Source organism: Populus nigra, chromosome 16, assembly GCF_951802175.1.
Source record: "Populus nigra chromosome 16, ddPopNigr1.1, whole genome shotgun sequence".
NCBI classification, from domain to species: Eukaryota; Viridiplantae; Streptophyta; class Magnoliopsida; order Malpighiales; family Salicaceae; genus Populus; species Populus nigra.
In genome coordinates this window covers 4,268,002-4,286,191 of record NC_084867.1, presented here as the reverse complement: position 1 = coordinate 4,286,191, position 18,190 = coordinate 4,268,002, and the positions used below count along the sequence as shown (strand labels likewise).

General features: G+C 33.2%; 1 protein-coding gene across 2 annotated transcripts; it reads right to left on the bottom strand.

The window, feature by feature from the left end:
* Window positions 1-744: 744 nt before the first annotated feature.
* Window positions 745-9,435, bottom strand: LOC133676120 (uncharacterized). 2 transcript variants are annotated; one of them, XM_062097701.1, is made up of 19 exons: window positions 9,061-9,435; window positions 8,840-8,906; window positions 8,697-8,746; window positions 5,330-5,478; window positions 4,561-4,763; window positions 4,217-4,296; window positions 4,046-4,138; window positions 3,843-3,966; window positions 3,578-3,636; window positions 3,416-3,487; window positions 3,065-3,135; window positions 2,878-2,974; window positions 2,205-2,279; window positions 1,938-2,036; window positions 1,614-1,757; window positions 1,493-1,522; window positions 1,344-1,406; window positions 1,165-1,242; window positions 745-1,069 (listed from the first exon to the last, which is right to left on the bottom strand). In XM_062097701.1, exons 4-19 carry the CDS (start codon window positions 5,446-5,448, stop codon window positions 1,010-1,012), a joined length of 1,467 nt encoding a protein of 488 aa, XP_061953685.1. In that variant the 5' UTR covers window positions 5,449-5,478; window positions 8,697-8,746; window positions 8,840-8,906; window positions 9,061-9,435; the 3' UTR covers window positions 745-1,009. The 2 variants fall into 2 exon arrangements, with proteins under 2 accessions (XP_061953685.1, XP_061953686.1); XM_062097702.1 differs by lacking the exon at window positions 8,697-8,746.
* Between the last annotated feature and the right edge of the window lie 8,755 nt (window positions 9,436-18,190).

The window sequence follows — 18,190 nt, the reverse complement described above, 5'->3', positions numbered from 1 at the left end:
ACGGTTGCAACGATAGTGCAATTATGTTTCTAAATAAGTATTTAGAGGTGTGATATCAAATATTTTTTACTCGGGAATATATTAATATAAGTTTTTTTTATTTTTAAAAAATTATTTTTAATATCAGTATATCAAAACAATTTGAAAATACCCAAAAAATTAACTTGAAGTAAAAAAAAAAAAAACATTTAAAAAAACACTTTTAAACTTCAGTTTATGTGGCTTTATCCAAAGTTGGAATCCATCTTTTTATCTATTTTCCTCCTTAAACTAACAAAACTAATGACTTGACATGACTTATATCTAGATTGGTCTCTTGAAATTTTAAAAAAATCTCAATCAAACACCTATCCTTTCATTGTATTACATTTCATAAAACTTGTCTAACCAAAATCTAGAAAAATCCCCATCAACATTTATTTTGACCACACAGAATTCAAAGATTAACTTAATAATCAAATAAAAATCATATTTCACAAATTTATTAGGATCAATAACTATTAGTGTGATGCCTTTAATTACTCTTAAACTTCAACTAAAACATTTTCAATTATGATTTGGCCATAAATATAGTTTATTAATTTTGTTATATTAAACTTTATATTTTGCACAACTAAAGCATTTTTCTATTTATTTTCGCTTATAAAAATAATAATATTAAAAGATGATACCAACTAAATTCATAATAGCGTCCGACAACATCTATTTCTCTTTATTCCAAACCATTCATAAAAGGATTCAAGATGAATAATTAAAAATTGTATTCTGCTAGAGGTATAAACAGTCATAGATAATTATATGATGATATCCCTCAGACAAGAAAAAAAGAATTTCTGCCCACTCCTATAAAAAACTTTAGTGGGGAATTTTTCGCAATAGATGCAAAACCCTATATTTCTTCTAGCAAATCTTCCAATTGTTCCAAAACAACTAGAAATAAATTCTTTAACTATATATATAAAAAAGTTATAATTAAAATAAATTTATAATTCTTTAACAAGCGGTGATTTCAGCAAGTTGTGGTTCCAAATCTTCTAGCAACCTCGGCCTCGGACAATGTATCCCATAGCTGTGAGATTTCAGTGACATAAATTAGGATAAATTATACAAACTTGCTCATACATACGCGCTCCAATAAATATAAGATAGGGTTTTTAAACTCACTTCCAATGTTCCCTTGGAGCCTCCAATAGCGAGCAGAAAAGGGTTGTCCTCTGAGAAGGAAACAGAAAAGATAGCTCCCTGAAAACATTCAGAACAGTGTGATGGCTCATGCTAACATCTAAATACATGTTTAAACTTTTTTTATAGCGTGAGATCTGAGAAAAGTTATGGTCACATACTGCTTTAGGATACTTGGATACTAAACATGAGGGTTGGTTGTTGGACAGATCCCAGAGTTTTACCTGTAGAAATATTCAGCAGAAAATGAAATTATATGAACCATCGATAACTTCTGCTTTGGACTAAAAAAAAAGAGTAATGACTTTACCATTTTATCTGTTGATCCAGTAGCGAGAAGCTGTCAAACATGGCAAGGAAAGTTTAGTGAAGTAGATAATCTAGACATCTAACTAGAACTGAGAATTAAAATATGAAAATGAAGATAGTACATTAGGTGCTAAAGGATTATAAGAGATTGTGCAAACAGCTTTGTCATGTGCATGGAGGGTAAAACTTGGCTTAAGATCAGAAGCTGATCCAGACTTGGCAGCACGGATGTCAAAACCTTGAACTGTACCATCTTCAAGACTCACCTACAAGGATATCTCAGCATTTTAGAGGATATTTAAGTGCCTCGCAAATCAAACACTATAGACACCTATCATGTATTTAAAACATAGAAACAATGTTCCCCTGTTTCTTTGTCAAGAAGAAATAGAAGGAACTCAAAAACAGGTATAGGAAAACCATATATAGAAGGATGAAGCACACACCACAAATAAATGCTTATCATGCGGATCCCAGGCCAAGCTTTCAACGTCAGCTGTGACCCACCACTTGAAACCAGGATCTGAAGGCAACCTTCCATCCTTCTGCAAAGCACAAGGGTAATGACATCAAGACTAAGAAAGCTCTTAATTACAATGACTAATTAAAGAAAACTTTCACATGGCAGTGATCTTAGAAAGAAAAGCCTTGCACTGTGAGGTATAGTGACAATCCAAATCTATAAACATCAGACTAAGCAAGCGTTGTATTACCATGACTACTGAACGATCAAAGGATCCACTAAGAAGAACTTGTGGCTCATGATGATTCCATGCAACTGCTTGAACCTGTCAGCATTTATATGAAAAGAAGAATGTAACCCATATCAATAAGCTAATAACATAAGTACCCATAATTTTTGCATCCAGTAAATTTAAATAGAACCATAAGACACAACATCATAAAAGGTGTTCATTACATTGGCTAGGACAAACAACTGCTATGACTTAAAGCTGAAAATATTCCAAAAACCCTGCTCTTATAATTCCAACAAATCTTAAAAGACTAAATTGTTTTATGAAGACAGGCAACTGGCAAATTGTATGACAGTTGGATAAAAAGAAGGAACTCAACTTTCATTTGTTTTCTTTTTCATTATTAGAATTTCCTTAAGAAATGTTTAGCTTTATGACAAAGAAATATTGACAAGTTATTCAATCACTAGCATGTTGGTCTTTTAATGGTTCAACAGCATGTCTTGCAGCATACATGTGCATACAATGTGCCTGGTCGTCCTTGGGTTGAGGACACTGATAGGCTGATAGGTCAGCACCGATGCATGAACAGTTGTAATATCACAATGAATGCATACCGAAGTATCAAATGAATCTGGCTTGGTTCACTGTCCAAATTATATGAAAGAATAATGTGAGGCTATATTCTTGCCTTGTCTGTATGATGCTCCATGGTAATGTCACATTTTCCAGCATCCATATCCCAAATTTTGACTTGTTTGTCGGCACTAGCACTGGCAAGGATGTTTCTGTATTTATTTCAATACTTATTAGCTATCGCATCAATCCATCAATGTTAGCAGATAGAACAGAACTAGATCGTATGAGATTCCCCACACCTGAAATGCTTGTTCCAAGCGAGACCAAGGACAGAATCAGTGTGACTGCCTTCTTTGTATTTAATTGACACCTGACAAAAGAAGTTGCGGGACTGGTGAGAAAAAATAAGAAAAAAAAATATACTTTCTCAAGCCATCACATTATGCATGAGTTTTGAAATGATGATACTGCTCAAGGAGGAATGGTAACACAAAGGAACAGTGCAAATCAAAACAACCCCATAACAGTTATCCATGATACTGTAGTCATCAATCATAGAAACAAAATGCAAAAGCAAGATACAAGAACCACCATTAACTTGGCCAAACAATAAAAGGTACAAAGAACATTAAAGGAACTCTAGAATACACCTTTTTCCCTTTTTTCTTCTCTTTTTTCTCTTCAATTCCACCTAACACCACAGCTGGTTGCACTTCATCAATCTGAGAACATCAGAAAATGTAAGAGATTCTAAAACAATCTCTGACTAAAAAAGTCAATGTATTTGTAATTTTATGTGATGTACCACATACAATGTCAAGGTCCCATATTTCAATGGCAGGTTCCATTGACCCAACAGCTATAAAATTGCCTGCAAAAACACAAATCTCAAAAGAGGTAGTAAGGCATAAGCTTCTGCGAGAAAACCAACCCTCATGCACCACTTTTTAATTTCAATGCTACATTAAAACCAGATGTCTCAATAAATGGAGGTGAGCCTAGAAAATGGCAATATACTGGAGAAGCTGGAATCTGCAAGAAAAACAAGTTCCGAGCAGAGCGTATAAACTATCATACCTTTTTCTCCCCCTTTAAGTGGACAATCAAGCCATGCTGTGCAAAGGGGAAATGCTGAAAGGGGAACCTCATGGTGAACGTATATGTTTGAATCACCATCACTTGTTTCATCCAATATCCAAACCTGCATGCATAATTGGCGCTTCGTGTCAGGAGAGAGAGAGAGAGAGAATTGCAGAGCTTCCCAACTAACAATTGCATGCCTCGAGGTTACTAAATTCATCCTTGTTGCATGCACAAACAATGACTGCATCCTTTGGTTTGATAGCCATGTCTTCAAGATCTTCAGAATCATCCTAAAAGAGTCAGTGCAAAAATAAGTAACCAAATACCAAGACAAGCCAGCTACAGCATAACAAAGTAGTCAAACTTACATCTTCATCCTTGATGTACGGGTCCATGCTATTACTTGGGTAGTAAAGGTCCCCGAGTCCTGTGCTGAACAGCTCAATACCTGCGCGACCAGATGCATCTTTACTTGCACATCCAATGTGAATTAAAATTCAAGGCATGTGACCAGAAATTGATGTGAATCAAAAGGGAAAAAAAGAGTTGAAAAGGTATTTATGCAAGTGATTGTTATTCACTGGTTTTATAATTCTCTCAATGATTCAAATATTCAAGAATGCTCTTATTTTCTACAAAATGTATCAGATAAAAAAAAGTACATAAAAGAAAAGGAAAAAGAAAAATGGATTCTTTGTAGATGCATATGTACCATCCTCCTCATCATCGTAGTTGTCCATATCAAGTTCTTGCAGACCATCTGCTATGTCATCAAATTTGGTCTCTGACTTGTTAACTTTGGAACTTCTGTCAAGTGCATTTGCTATAGCTAATGCTTGGCTTACTTCACCGGTCTGCTTGGCAGCATCAACATCCATTTCCTGGTCATCTTCCTCGCTGCCACTATCTTCTCCACTGAACAAACCAAGAGCATAAAAAACAATCACTAATAAACAACCCAGAAATTTGACAGTATAACTAGAACACAATGGCTGACACAACAGTCATGTTAAACTCGGGTTCATAAAATAAAAGCAATAATCACAAAATCCAGAACCAGAGATTGATACTTTCATCACACAAAAACATGTACAACCAAATATCAATTTGCATAACTTGAAGACTGATACAACCCAATACGATACCAAAACTCCACCAAGTTCACATAACCCATATATCCATTAACCCTTCGTAACAGAGATTTAAATTTTAATTTTTCATCAAATGGTTCTCAAAAACTCAAACCCAATCACACTTTACTATAAAATCAACACCTCCAAATTAACCTCTTGATTTAAAACTCAGCTATTTTAGCATTAAGATAATCAACATTACAATGCTCCATTAAGCCTGGTTCTCCCATTCAATTATTAACAGCATTGAAAATACACAAAAAATGAATCAGCCAACAACTAATAGCGATTGAAACACAAAAAGAAGTAAACTTTTTTAAAAGAAAAAGGGAGAAAATAGTAGCTTACCTTCTCTCTAAATCACTAGCTTTGATCAGCTCATCAATTTTCTCTTTTGAAGGTGGATCTGCTACACTTGGTACAGACTTTGCAACCCCTTTGGGTACCCAAGAAACTGCTGCTATCATTATTCCTCTTCAAAGCTCAAATTTGTTTTCCTTTTATTATCAACACACAACAGAATAAGTTAGATAAAAGAACAAATTTTAAATTCAGAGGAAAATCATGTGAGAATGGAAGTTGATTGATTATTAAGAATGAGTGAGAAATTTGCTTGTGGATTTTATGCTGGATGCTCAGTTTCAAGTAGAGGTGATCATTTTCGGTTCGGTTCGGTTCGATTTTTACCTATAAAAACCAACCAAACCGAATTATTTAAAAAAAAAAACTGAAAACGAGTCTAACCGACCGATTTCGGTTCAGTTTTTAATGAAAAAAAAAAGAGCAAACCTATAACATATTTTGGGCTGTTTGTTATGGGCTTTTAATTAAAATTCTGATGGGCATGTAATTAATAATAATATTGTCTACTTTTCTTATAAGATTCTTAACCAAATCAATTCTTTTTTTGGGTTGTTTTTTGCAACTGAATACTCATTTGTTGCCTTCCTAATAATTTTCAAGAGAAATTCTAAGCAATAGAATGAAAATAAGAAGCTGAACGGGTAAACAAAAATCCAAATAGAAGCAGAAACAATCTTTCATATAAAGAATATAAAGTTGAACTTGGTTTGGAAAACAGTTTTGCATATTCTGCACTTCATCATATTGTTGTTGTCAATCTATCTAATTTGAAGAAACAGAAAGTAATTAATATGCAATGCCGCAAGCACTAGATCAAAATATATACATTCCTTTCAGTGCTCAAACATGGGTTTTCAATTCTGCCTACTTGGTTTGGAAAACAGTTTTACATATTCTGCACTTCATCCTATTGTTGTTGTCAATCTATCTAATTTGAAGAAACAGAAAATAATTAATATGCAATAACGCAAGCACTAGATCAAGATATATACATTCCTTTCAGTGCTCAAACATGGGTTTTCAATTATCAATGAAAATAACTTCCTCATATTGTTGTTGTCAATCTGATTAATTTGAAGACACAGAAAATAATTAATTTACAATTCTGACTAATTAATTTGCAATGCCGCAAGCACTAGATCAAGATATATACATTCCTTTCAGTGCTCAAACATGAGTTTTCAATTATCAACGAAAATAAAGCACAAACATGGGTTTTCAATTCTGCCTACTTGGTTTGGAAAACAGTTTTACATATTCTGCACTTCATCCTATTGTTGTTGTCAATCTATCTAATTTGAAGAAACAGAAAATAATTCATTTAAAATGCCGCAAGCACTAGATCAAGATATATACATTCCTTTTAGTGATCAAACATGGGTTTTCAATTATCAATGAAAATAAAGCACAAACATGGTTTTTCAATTCTAAAACTTGGTTTGGAAAAGTTTTTACATATTCTGCACTTCCTCATATTGTTGTTGTCAATCTGACTAATTTGAAGAAACAGAAAATAATTAATTTGCAATTCTGACTAATTAATTGGCAATGCCGCAAGCACTAGATCAAGATATATACATTCCTTTCAGTGCTCAAACATGAGTTTTCAATTATCAACGAAAATAAAGCACAAACATGGGTTTTCAATTCTGCCTACTTGGTTTGGAAAACAGTTTTACATATTCTGCACTTCATCATATTGTTGTTATCAATCTATCTAATTTGAAGAAACAGAAAATAATTAATATGCAATGCCGCAAGCACTAGATCAAGATATATACATTCCTTTCAGTGCTCAATCATGGGTTTTCAATTATCAATGAAAATAAAGCACAAACATGGGTTTTCAATTCTGCATACTTGGTTTGGAAAACAGTTTTACATATTCTGCACTTCCTCATATTGTTGTTGTCAATCTGACTAATTTGAAGAAACAGAAAATAATTAATTTGCAATTCTGACTAATTAATTTGCAATGCCGCAAGCACTAGATCAAGATGTATACATTCCTTGCAGTTCTCAAACATGGGTTTTCAATTATCAACGAAAATAAAGAACAAACATGGGTTTTCAATTCTGCCTACTTGGTTTGGAAAACAGTTTTACATATTCTGCACTTCATCATATTAATAATTAATATGCAATGCCGCAAGCACTAGATCAAGATATATACATTCCTTTCAGTGCTCAAACATGGGTTTTCAATTATCAATGAAAATAAAGAACAAACATGGGTTTGCATATTCTGCATACTTGGTTTGGAAAACAGTTTCACATATCCTGCACTTCATCATATTGTTGTTGTCAATCTATCTAATTTGAAGAAACAGAAAATAATTAATATGCAATGCCGCAAGCACTAGATCAAGATATATACATTCCTTTTAGTGCTCAAACATGGGTTTTCAATTATCAATGAAAATAAAGCACAAACATGGGTTTGCATATTCTGCATACTTGGTTTGGAAAACAGTTTTACATATCCTGCACTTCATCATATTGTTGTTGTCAATCTATCTAATTTGAAGAAACAGAAAATAATTAATATGCAATGCCGCAAGCACTAGATCAAGATATATACATTCCTTTCAGTGCTCAAACATGGGTTTTCAATTATCAATGAAAATAAAGCACAAACATGGGTTTTCAATTATCAATGAAAATAAAGCACAAACATGGGTTTAGATATTCCGCATACTTGGTTTGGAAAACAGTTTTACATATACTGCACTTCATCATATTGTTGTTGTCAATCTATCTAATTTGAAGAAACAGAAAATAATTAATATGCAATGCCACAAGCACTAGATCAAGATATATATTCCTTTCAGTGCTCAAACATGGTTTTTCAATTATCAATGAAAATAAAGCACAAACATGGGTTTTCAATTCTGCATACTTGGTTTGGAAAACAGTTTTATATATTCTGCACTTCATCATATTGTTGTTGTCAATCTATCTAATTTGAAGAAACAGAAAATAATTAATATGCAATGCCGCAAGCACTTGATCAAGATATATACATTCCTTTCAGTGCTCAAACATGGGTTTTCAATTATCAATGAAAATAAAGCACAAACATGGGTTTTCAATTCTGCATACTTGGTTTGGATAACAGTTCTACATATTCTGCACTTCCTCATATTGTTGTTGTCAATCTGACTAATTTGAAGAAACAGAAAATAATTAATTTGCAATTCTGACTAAGTAATTTGCAATGCCGCAAGCAATAGATCAAGATATATACATTCGTTTCATTGCTCAAGAATAAAAACCCAATTAAAAAAATCACAAACATTTACGCAAGCAATACAGTAAAATAAAAACCCAATAAAAAACTACAAATGGTTACCTTAGATATGGATTTTTGAGCATTCAAAAGAACAATTGTGTCTCTGACCTCTTCATTGAAAAGCAAAGACAATAAATATAATAGAGGATAAACTAATTAATTAATTAATTAATTAAAAATGAAAAAAAATAATTAAAACTTACTGCTATAGAATCGAACTTTCTTCTCAAATCTACAGGAGTACAGTCCGTTTTAGACCTAACATCTTGTCTGCAACCATAAAATAAAAGAAAAATTGCCACAAGAAATTCAGCAAGGTCATTAATCAATTATGATCTTGTTGTAGAAGGGGCTGAAAAAAATGAGAATGAGAGAATGTTGACAGGATGCATATGTGAAATGTTATAGAGATTCAGAGAAGTACCATGTGTCTGTGATCTTGTATAGATGAAGAGGAAAGGCCAACTGGATAGGTTCTGCCGTTCTGGAACATGTTGATCTATTGTTGAGACTTGAGATGCTTGATTGGTTTCAACTTTCAAATTTCAGCTGATGCTTGGCGTTTCTCTGGTTGTCTGTGTTTGAGAGTCTAAGACTCTAAGGATAGGGGGCGGCCGCGGGTGCTAGTGTTAGGATTTCAACTGATGCTTGGCGTGTCTCTGGTGTTTGAGAGTCTAGGGAGAGGCGGCGGTCGCGGGTGCTAGGGTAAGGATTTCAGCTGAGCGTCTCTGGTGTTTGAGAGAAAGAGAGGAGGCGGCCGCACTGCTAGGGTTAGGTTACTGGGCATTGGGCAAGGATTTTTTTCTATTTACAGTATTTGTTTTATTAGAACCGGTTCGGGTCGGGTTTACCGGTTTCAACAGTACAAAACCGAAAACCAAACCGAACCGGAAGTTTTTCTAAAAATTCTAATCGGTTTAACCAGTTTTTTTTCTTGGTTCTATTTTTTTGGTTAATTTTTTATCGGTTTTCTTGGTTAAATTGGTTTATTAATTTTTTTGCTCCCTCCAGGTTTCAAGGGTTGCTTTTTATATTATATTTATATCCTAAAACCTAATTGTAGGATATTATTGGGTGCAGCATGGTTTATTAAAGATGTTAAATATAAGTTTAATTAAGGTTGTATCATTGATTTGTTAGTTTGATTGATATTAATGCCAATTGAGCTTATAAATTCAAAAGAAAAAAATTTCAATTTGAAAGATGTTTAAGAGTAAATTAGAAATTGTTTTTTAATTTATTTTTCTAAAGCTGCTAAACGAGGACTGCCACACCTGTATTTGCCTTGTGTATGATTCTTAAATAGGTCTGGGCTAATTCACCATTCACTGCTGCTAGTAAACTGGATGATAGTTAATCACGATCAATTAGGCGTACAGCTGGTATTAGGAGAAGTAATCTTTATTTAATTTATTAAGTACTAATATTAAGGGGTGTCCACTATGGCATGCCTTAACAAAAGGCATGTGATCCCTTGTAAAAAATACTACCCAAAGTCACGGTCTGTTTGGAAAAGATTTGCCTTTTTTTTTTTTTTTTATTATCGTGGGTGTCCGGGCTAGTTTACGCGTACCTCGACTAATCCCACGAGCCCTGAAGTTAACGACCATGTAAGCCTCCAGTGGCCATCATATGAGCAACCACAGGGTTCGAACCTGAGACTTAAGAAGGAGCAAACCTCTTAGTCCTAAGCTCTTACCACTGGGCCACTATCTAGATTTGTCTTTTTTTATTGTTGTGGTTGTGGTATTTGAAGAGTTATAAATCGTAATTTTTTTAAATAAAATATAAAAGAGGCTGTGATAATAATTTTTAAAATATCATCAAACACTTAAAAAATCACAGCTAAGCTATGGGTTGCGGTGAACTTTGATTATTATAAGAGCTGAGACTAAAGTACTGTATGGATTATCTACTAATTAATTACTCATTAATTAAGTTGAACAGTATCGATGACCCATGATGCCACCATTCAGAGGCATTAAAGATATATATGCTCAATTAAGTGCTCTTTTCTAATCTGTGTAATTAAGTCTCGGCATTTATGTTAAATTAATAGTATCGCACTTGATTTAAGTAAATTAATACTTCTACCTAGGCATATGTAGTAATTACATATGAGGTTTAATTAGTAAATTAATGCTCATACTTCTAACTATATTCGTCTTTTTTTTCCGTAACTAAATTAATATTACTCGATAATTATTATTATATATATAGTCATTAATTTTAACTTAAATATTTATCTTCTTTTTCTTTGCAAACACGATAAATAACGCTATGCAAATTAAAGTAATCATCGATCTTGTAGCATATGCACTATATATATATATATACAAGAACATGGTGCAACCAGGCTTCCTGCAACAGAAATGGGTCACTGTATATTTTGACATAGTTGCATGTATAGAAAAGAGTTTCGATTATATATTAATTTTTTGTGTGATCTCCATTGAAACCATACGAGTTCTTTTCAGGCTTCATATGAATCTTGAATTGTACTACTACTGTACAGAAGTTAAGGAAGGAAAGATCATGGTTGACTCGTTGAGTATATATGAGCTCTATCATGTTCAAATTAATTCGTTACTGGTTTAAAAAACAAATGACGTATTGCCTATAATTAGTTCTAATCATAAGAATATTTTAATTTTTTACTTCAATATAGATGCATGGAAGATCCATGCATCATGGACGAAAGACTTCACCACAGCACCATTTATGCGAAATATGAAAAGGTGAAGGGAAGAAGGCGGCGTCCACCATTGATGTTTTTGAAGATCTAGCTAGTGTTCTTGCATCTGAGTCAAATACAATCTCCTTGGTTCATATGATGACGAAAGAATGTGGCCAGCAAATTTGGACAGAATAATTTAGGCCCACATTTTCTAATAAAGTGGCCAGGCTGATGTCTAGCTAGTTAGGTTAAAATGGAGTTTTAAATTTTCAAGTGGGTATCATGTATATTGAAGAAGAAGGTGGAAGCGACTTTAGCTAAGAACAGGTTAATTAGTTCTTAATATGTTGTATTAATTTAGTCAATGTCTTGTGATAGACAGTATAAATACAAAAAAAAAAAGATAGAAATATATTTAATTGAAGAAATAATGATGTATATAAAATAAATCTATTTCTAAAATAAAAAAAAATATAAGAAGATGATATATATATATATATATATATATATATATCCCTTGCTTTATCCATAACTAAACACTATTCGGATGAATTTATAGGATTAGCCATTAATTACATATAATTACTAGAAATTTAATAATTTAAACGATGATCATGTGGAAACCACTAAAAAATATATATTCAAAGTTGGTTAATTAATTATATATATGTTGTGTTCGAAATGTAATGCTAGAATAAAGCGGTATTAATTACCATGTCACTATGCAGGATTCCCTTTGACTATTGGGTCATAATATTTATTTTTTAATCATCATTCATGCTCTTAATTAATAATTAACTACAAGAACTCCACAAAATTATAGCTTTCTCTCGGAGGAAATTAAACTTTTTTTATTTTTTTCTTCATGGCTTGGAGTTGTAATTGGCTCTACATACATGGAATTGCATAAAATCTTCATCTCCATAGTGATGCCATTACTATATATTATATCAATAAATATACACATCAATTTTGGTGGTTGCGTCTAGTTTTCTGATTAATTATGCAATTGCAACTCGATTATGTATTTTATTGTTGAAAATGGAACAAAAATCCAAAATGACTTCCCAATAAATAAATAAAAAAATTCCACAATATCTTTATCATGTTGTTCTTGAAAGCATCACCATGCACCTAGAATCAAAAACTAAAGAAAGCATCTAGTAGAATATAGAGATGCCATGGATGTACACATAACCCACCAAAGGATTAAAAAAGCTTAGCATTTTGTTATATATATATATATATATATATATATATATATATATTAAAAAAAGTTACTCTCTCTTCTAAGATCATTGCACATCATAAAGAGGGAAACAAATGCTATGCTATTTTTTACACAACACAATTTCTTCAACTATCGTAGCAAAGACTTTTTGTACAATATTATACTTTGCAAAGTTTATTTTTTAAAAAAAAAATAGAGCATTTTAAATCATTCAAGGATTGAGTGTGCAATCGTTAAGATCCACTCTGTTATACTTTAGCCTATCCACCTTTCCATTTATATATATATATATATATATATATATATATATATATAAACATTTCAAAGACAATTCTTAAAAGATTTCCAAACCCAAAGCTACTTATGGTATGGTATATGATATTTTCTAAAAGTATTTTTTATTTAAAAATATATTAAAATAATTTTTATTGTTTTTATTTTTACTTTTTATATCATTACATCAAAATAGTAAATTAATTTGTTTTTAGGATAGGTAATTTTTTATTTATTTGCGAGAAAAATACTAAATTAATTATTTTAAAATTTAACTGTTTGTTTGTATCAAAGCTCACAGCTTTTTACTATTAAAAAAAAAACTAAAGCTTTAATTACAAATTATAATAATATAATTTCATAAAAAAAATTATAATGAGATGAATTACTGGGTTATTTAAACTTCAAGCATTTTACTATTGCTGTATCAAAGACAATTTTTCTTTTTAATTTAATAATCAAGAATATTTTTTAAAATTATGTTTTTCATATTCGGACTTGAGCTCTTCCTACCCGAGTCTTGGATGAGACATTTATTAGAAAATTATTTTTCTACAATATTTTCTAAATTCGAACTGAGACAATTCAATAGGATTAGATCCTAACCCTTCATTAGGTCAGGCCCATTAATGTGATGTAGCAACACTCCTAGCCCATACTTTGACAGGGATAAACCTTCTCTTAATGGGCCTACAAGTTAACTCTTGTAGCCCAAACAACAACAAAAAAAAAGTTGGGATAATTTCATTTGACCCCTTTAAGTATATGGGCCTTATCAGTTTCTTCCCAAAACTTTATTCTATGACAATTACGCCCTTGACATTTCATCCATTTATCAATAAGGTTCTTCTGTATATCTTCATTAAGGGGTCAATTGAATGAGTTTTCTTTCAAAATTAAATTATATATAAATTTCTTAAATGTTTGAATTTAATTTTTTAAAATATTTATTGATAAACTATGTATATATTTGAAAATAATTAAAATTAATAAAATAAAAAAGTAAAATTTTTGTTAATCCCTGGATGGAAGGACCTTACTAACAAATGATGAAACGTCAAGGGGTCAATTGAAGTGAACAAAGTTTTTAAAAGAAATGGTGCCATGAAATTGACCCTTAAAACTCCCCGTTTAATTTTAAACACATGCCCTTCACTGTGACATAAACAAAATTAAAAAACCCTAATGTCTCTCAAAAACCCCAAAAAATGGAGATTCACATGGGAAACCCAATCCCAATCACCAAATCTAAAGCTCTTTCTCTTCAATTCACAATCAAAACCTTCAGTTCACCACCTTCAAGCTCAATTAAACCTCTCAAAATCCCACCTTTTAGTTACCTTCACCGAGAATGAAGAAACCAGTGAAGTTTCAATTAGGGTTCCGATTGTTTACCGTTAGAAAAGCCGACGGAATCACAAACGGAATAGGTCCGTCGGTGAAGCCGTCGGAAAAAGTTAATATATCCCCTCTCTGCCGACCCTCTCCTCCCCAATTTCTCCTTCTTCTTCCCCATCTCAACTCTCCCCAACTGCAAACAACCAGCCCCCCCCAAAAAAAAATCTCTTTCTTCTCAGTACAACAAGTCATATTTCTTGAAGTCTTCTTGTCACAGCATCCGTGTTCTGATTTACCGACGGATTTTTATTAGTTTTTGTAAGTAATTCCATCTTTTTAAATTTTAACATTTAAATGTGAATTTTATTGTTTTTTTAGTATATGTATTTTGTTAGTACATGTACATGTTTTATTGTTATCTCTCAAACAAATTTGTAGTATATGAATGTATAATTTTATACTTGTTATGGTTTGTTTTAGATATTGTAAGATTGTATTTGTTTGTAAATTGTTGAAACTTTATTGAATTACCGAATTACATGTGTTGTTTTGAAATAATTAATAGCTTATTTAATGGGTTCGTTTTAATTTTTATCATCAATGGTATTGCGGAGTTGTAATTTCCCTAAATTGATATATATGTCTTAATTTGTATGGATGTTGATAATTGATAATGAATATTTAATATTTATGAGAAGTTGTAATTGGTTTGTTGGATAATCTCGAGGTAAACCAATATTTTTGCAAATTTATTTACCTAACATAGTTAATTAATACATGTCATCATAATTTTATAGAGGTTCGATAAAAGTAATGGATGATCGTTCATGGATGTATCAAGATTCACCCCAAGGATTGCGGAGGATGGATTATTGTAACGAGGTTCAGGGTTTTATTAATTTCGCAACATCTATTCCCAGAAATTTTACTGGAGGCGGTATTAGGTGTCCATGTAGGAAGTGTCAAAATAAAAAGTATCTGCATCCAGATGTTGTAACGATGCATCTTCTACACAAAGAGTTTATGGAGAATTACCAGTGTTGGTATGCACACAGAGAAGTATTTGTTAGTAAGAGGAGAATGGGAGAAAGGGTGGTTGGGTCAACTTCTAGTGCTAGCAACGTGCATGAAGCAGCAAATGACAACACTAATCCTTACAGAAATATGATTATGGATGCAATGAGAATGAATCAAGGTAATGTCAGTCAATGTTCAATTGTAGAAGAAGAACCTAATGCAGATGCAGCTAGGTTTTTTGATTTGTTGAAAGATTCGACGAACCATTATAGGATGGCTGCACGAACCACAGTAAATTATCGATCGTAGCACAGGTGTTCACCATCAAGTCAGATCACGGGTTGAGTGAGGTCGGGTATGAAAAGATTATAGAATGGATGAGAAGCATTTTACCTGAAGGGAACAGGCTGAAAGAGAACTTCTATGCTGCGAAGTCCATGATGAAACCCCTCGGTTTAGGATATAAAAAAATTGACATGTGCCCTAACTTCTGCATGTTATACTACCTTGAAAATGCTAAGATGACCGAGTGCATGACATGCGGGCATTCCCGTTACAAACCCAGAACTGATAGGGGAAAAACTCTAGTGGCATATAAAAAACTAAGATACTTCCCAATCACATCTAGACTGCAGAGGTTATTCATGTCACCAAGGACTGCTGAGCACATGACATGGCACCAATCACATGATGTGGTTGATGGAGTGATGGTGCATCCTTCTGACGGCGAAGCGTGGAAACACTTTAATAGTGTGCATCCTCACTTTTCAGCTGAACCAAGGAACATGCGTCTTGGGTTGTGTACAGATGGATTCAACCCATTCGGGTCATTTGCTACTCCTTATTCTTGTTGGCCGGTCATACTGACGGTTTATAAATTGCCACCAGGGATGTATATGAGACTGGAGTTCATGTTTTTATCTATGGTCATACCAGGTCCGAGCAGCCCGGTCTGAAATATAGATGTTTGACTTCAACCATTGATTGGTTGTGGTCCTCTAGAGCTTTGACTTATGATATATCGAGGAAACAAAATTTCCTTATGAGGGCGGCTTTGATGTGGACTATCAATGATTTTCTAGCTTATGGAATGCTTTCTCGTTGGAGCACGCATGGGAAACTAGCATGTCCATACTGCATGGAAAACAACAAGGCATTCACGCTAACAAACGAAGGTAAAGCTCTTTTTTTTACTGTCATTATTGTTTCTTGTCACATAATCACAGGTACAGAAAGAACAAAAAAGATTTCTTTGTTGGCAGAGTTGAAAAGGATGTTGCACCCCCGCGTCTTTCTAATGAAGAATTGCATGATGTTGTATCAGAGTACGGTGACATTGTGTTTGGTCTCCAATCAGGTAAGCAGAAGTTCCCTGGTTTTGGTTTGACCCATAATTGGGTAAAGCGAAGTATCTTTTGGGAGCTTTCTTATTGGAAGACCAATCTTTTCCGCCATAACCTTGACATGATGCACATTAAAAAGAACGTGTTTGAGAACATTTTCAACATCGTCATGGATGTGAAGGGGAAGACAAAGGACAACATCAAGGCTAGATTGGATGTAGCTTTGTTCTGTAACCGTCAAAATATGGAGTTGGTTTGTGATGAGCCACAGGTCGCAAAACCAAGAGCAAGCTTCGTGTTAGAGAAAAACGCACAACTACTAGTCTATAAATAGCTTAAGAGTCTGCGTTTTCCGGATGGACATGCCTCGAACGTATCAAGGCTGGTTAATATGGAGAAATACAGATTGTCTGGAATGAAGAGTCATGACTGCCACGTGTTTATGCAAACACTCATCCCATTAGCTTTTCATGATTTATTGCCAAAGGGGATATGAGATGCACTCACGGAGATCAGTTATTTCTTTAGAGATTTATGCTCCAACAAGTTGAATGTTGATCACATTGAGAGGCTTGAAACGAATATCATCGAGACACTATGCAAACTTGAGATGATATTCCCTCCATTATTTTTTGACTCAATGGAGCATCTCCTCATATATCTACCGTTTGACGCAAAAGTTGGAGGACCAATCCAGTATAGATGGATGTACCCATTCGAACGGTTAGATATTACAGTTGCAATATAATTCATATATAAAAGTATTTTCTTTGTTTTTCTTCATTGAAAATATTTGATTAATTCAATGCAGGTACTTGTTCAATCTCAAGAAAAAGGTTAAGAACAAGGCACATGTTAAGGCTTCGATATGTGAGGCCTATATTGTTGAGAAAATCTCAACATTTATCTTGTACTATTTCGAACCTCGTCTAAGAACGAGAATCAATCACGTTCCACAGCATGATGATGGCGGTGAAGTGTCTTCCAGTGGGAACTTGTCAATATCCTCCAATCCTGGATGACCCACACCTAAAAATACCGTAAGAGGAAGATATTTGTCAGAAATAGAGTTCAAACAAGCACACAATTATGTTCTATTTAACTGTGATGAGCTGAGACCTTTTATTCAGTAAGTGTATATATGTGTAATACTAATTAAACTTTGACAATAATATACTGTTAATTATATATTGTAATATAATACACTCATTACCACTTGCAGGGAACATCAACAATATTTGCTGTCTAATAACTCACAGCTGACCGAATCCCAGATCTTTCAATTACAAGATGAATAATTTGCCACATGGTTCAGAACACATGTAAGCACTATCACAAACTCATTCTCACTTGCAAAATTATTGTATGCATGTCATTACGTGATTCTCATTTACTGTTCATTGATGTACATTATATACAAGGTTTATCAAATGAGAAGAAGTGCTACTAAGTCATTGTCTTCACTAAGCCTAGGCCCTTAAAGAAAAGTTAAGTGCTACAACGGGTATTTTGTCAATGGATATGTTTTCCATACTGAAGAATACGGGCATGGAAGAAAGACATACAACAACGGTGTTTGTGTTAAGGGATCGACTAGTAGTGAGTTAGAAGTTGACTACTATGGTAGATTAGAAGAGGTCGTCGAACTGCAATATCATAGCGAGCATGATAGAGT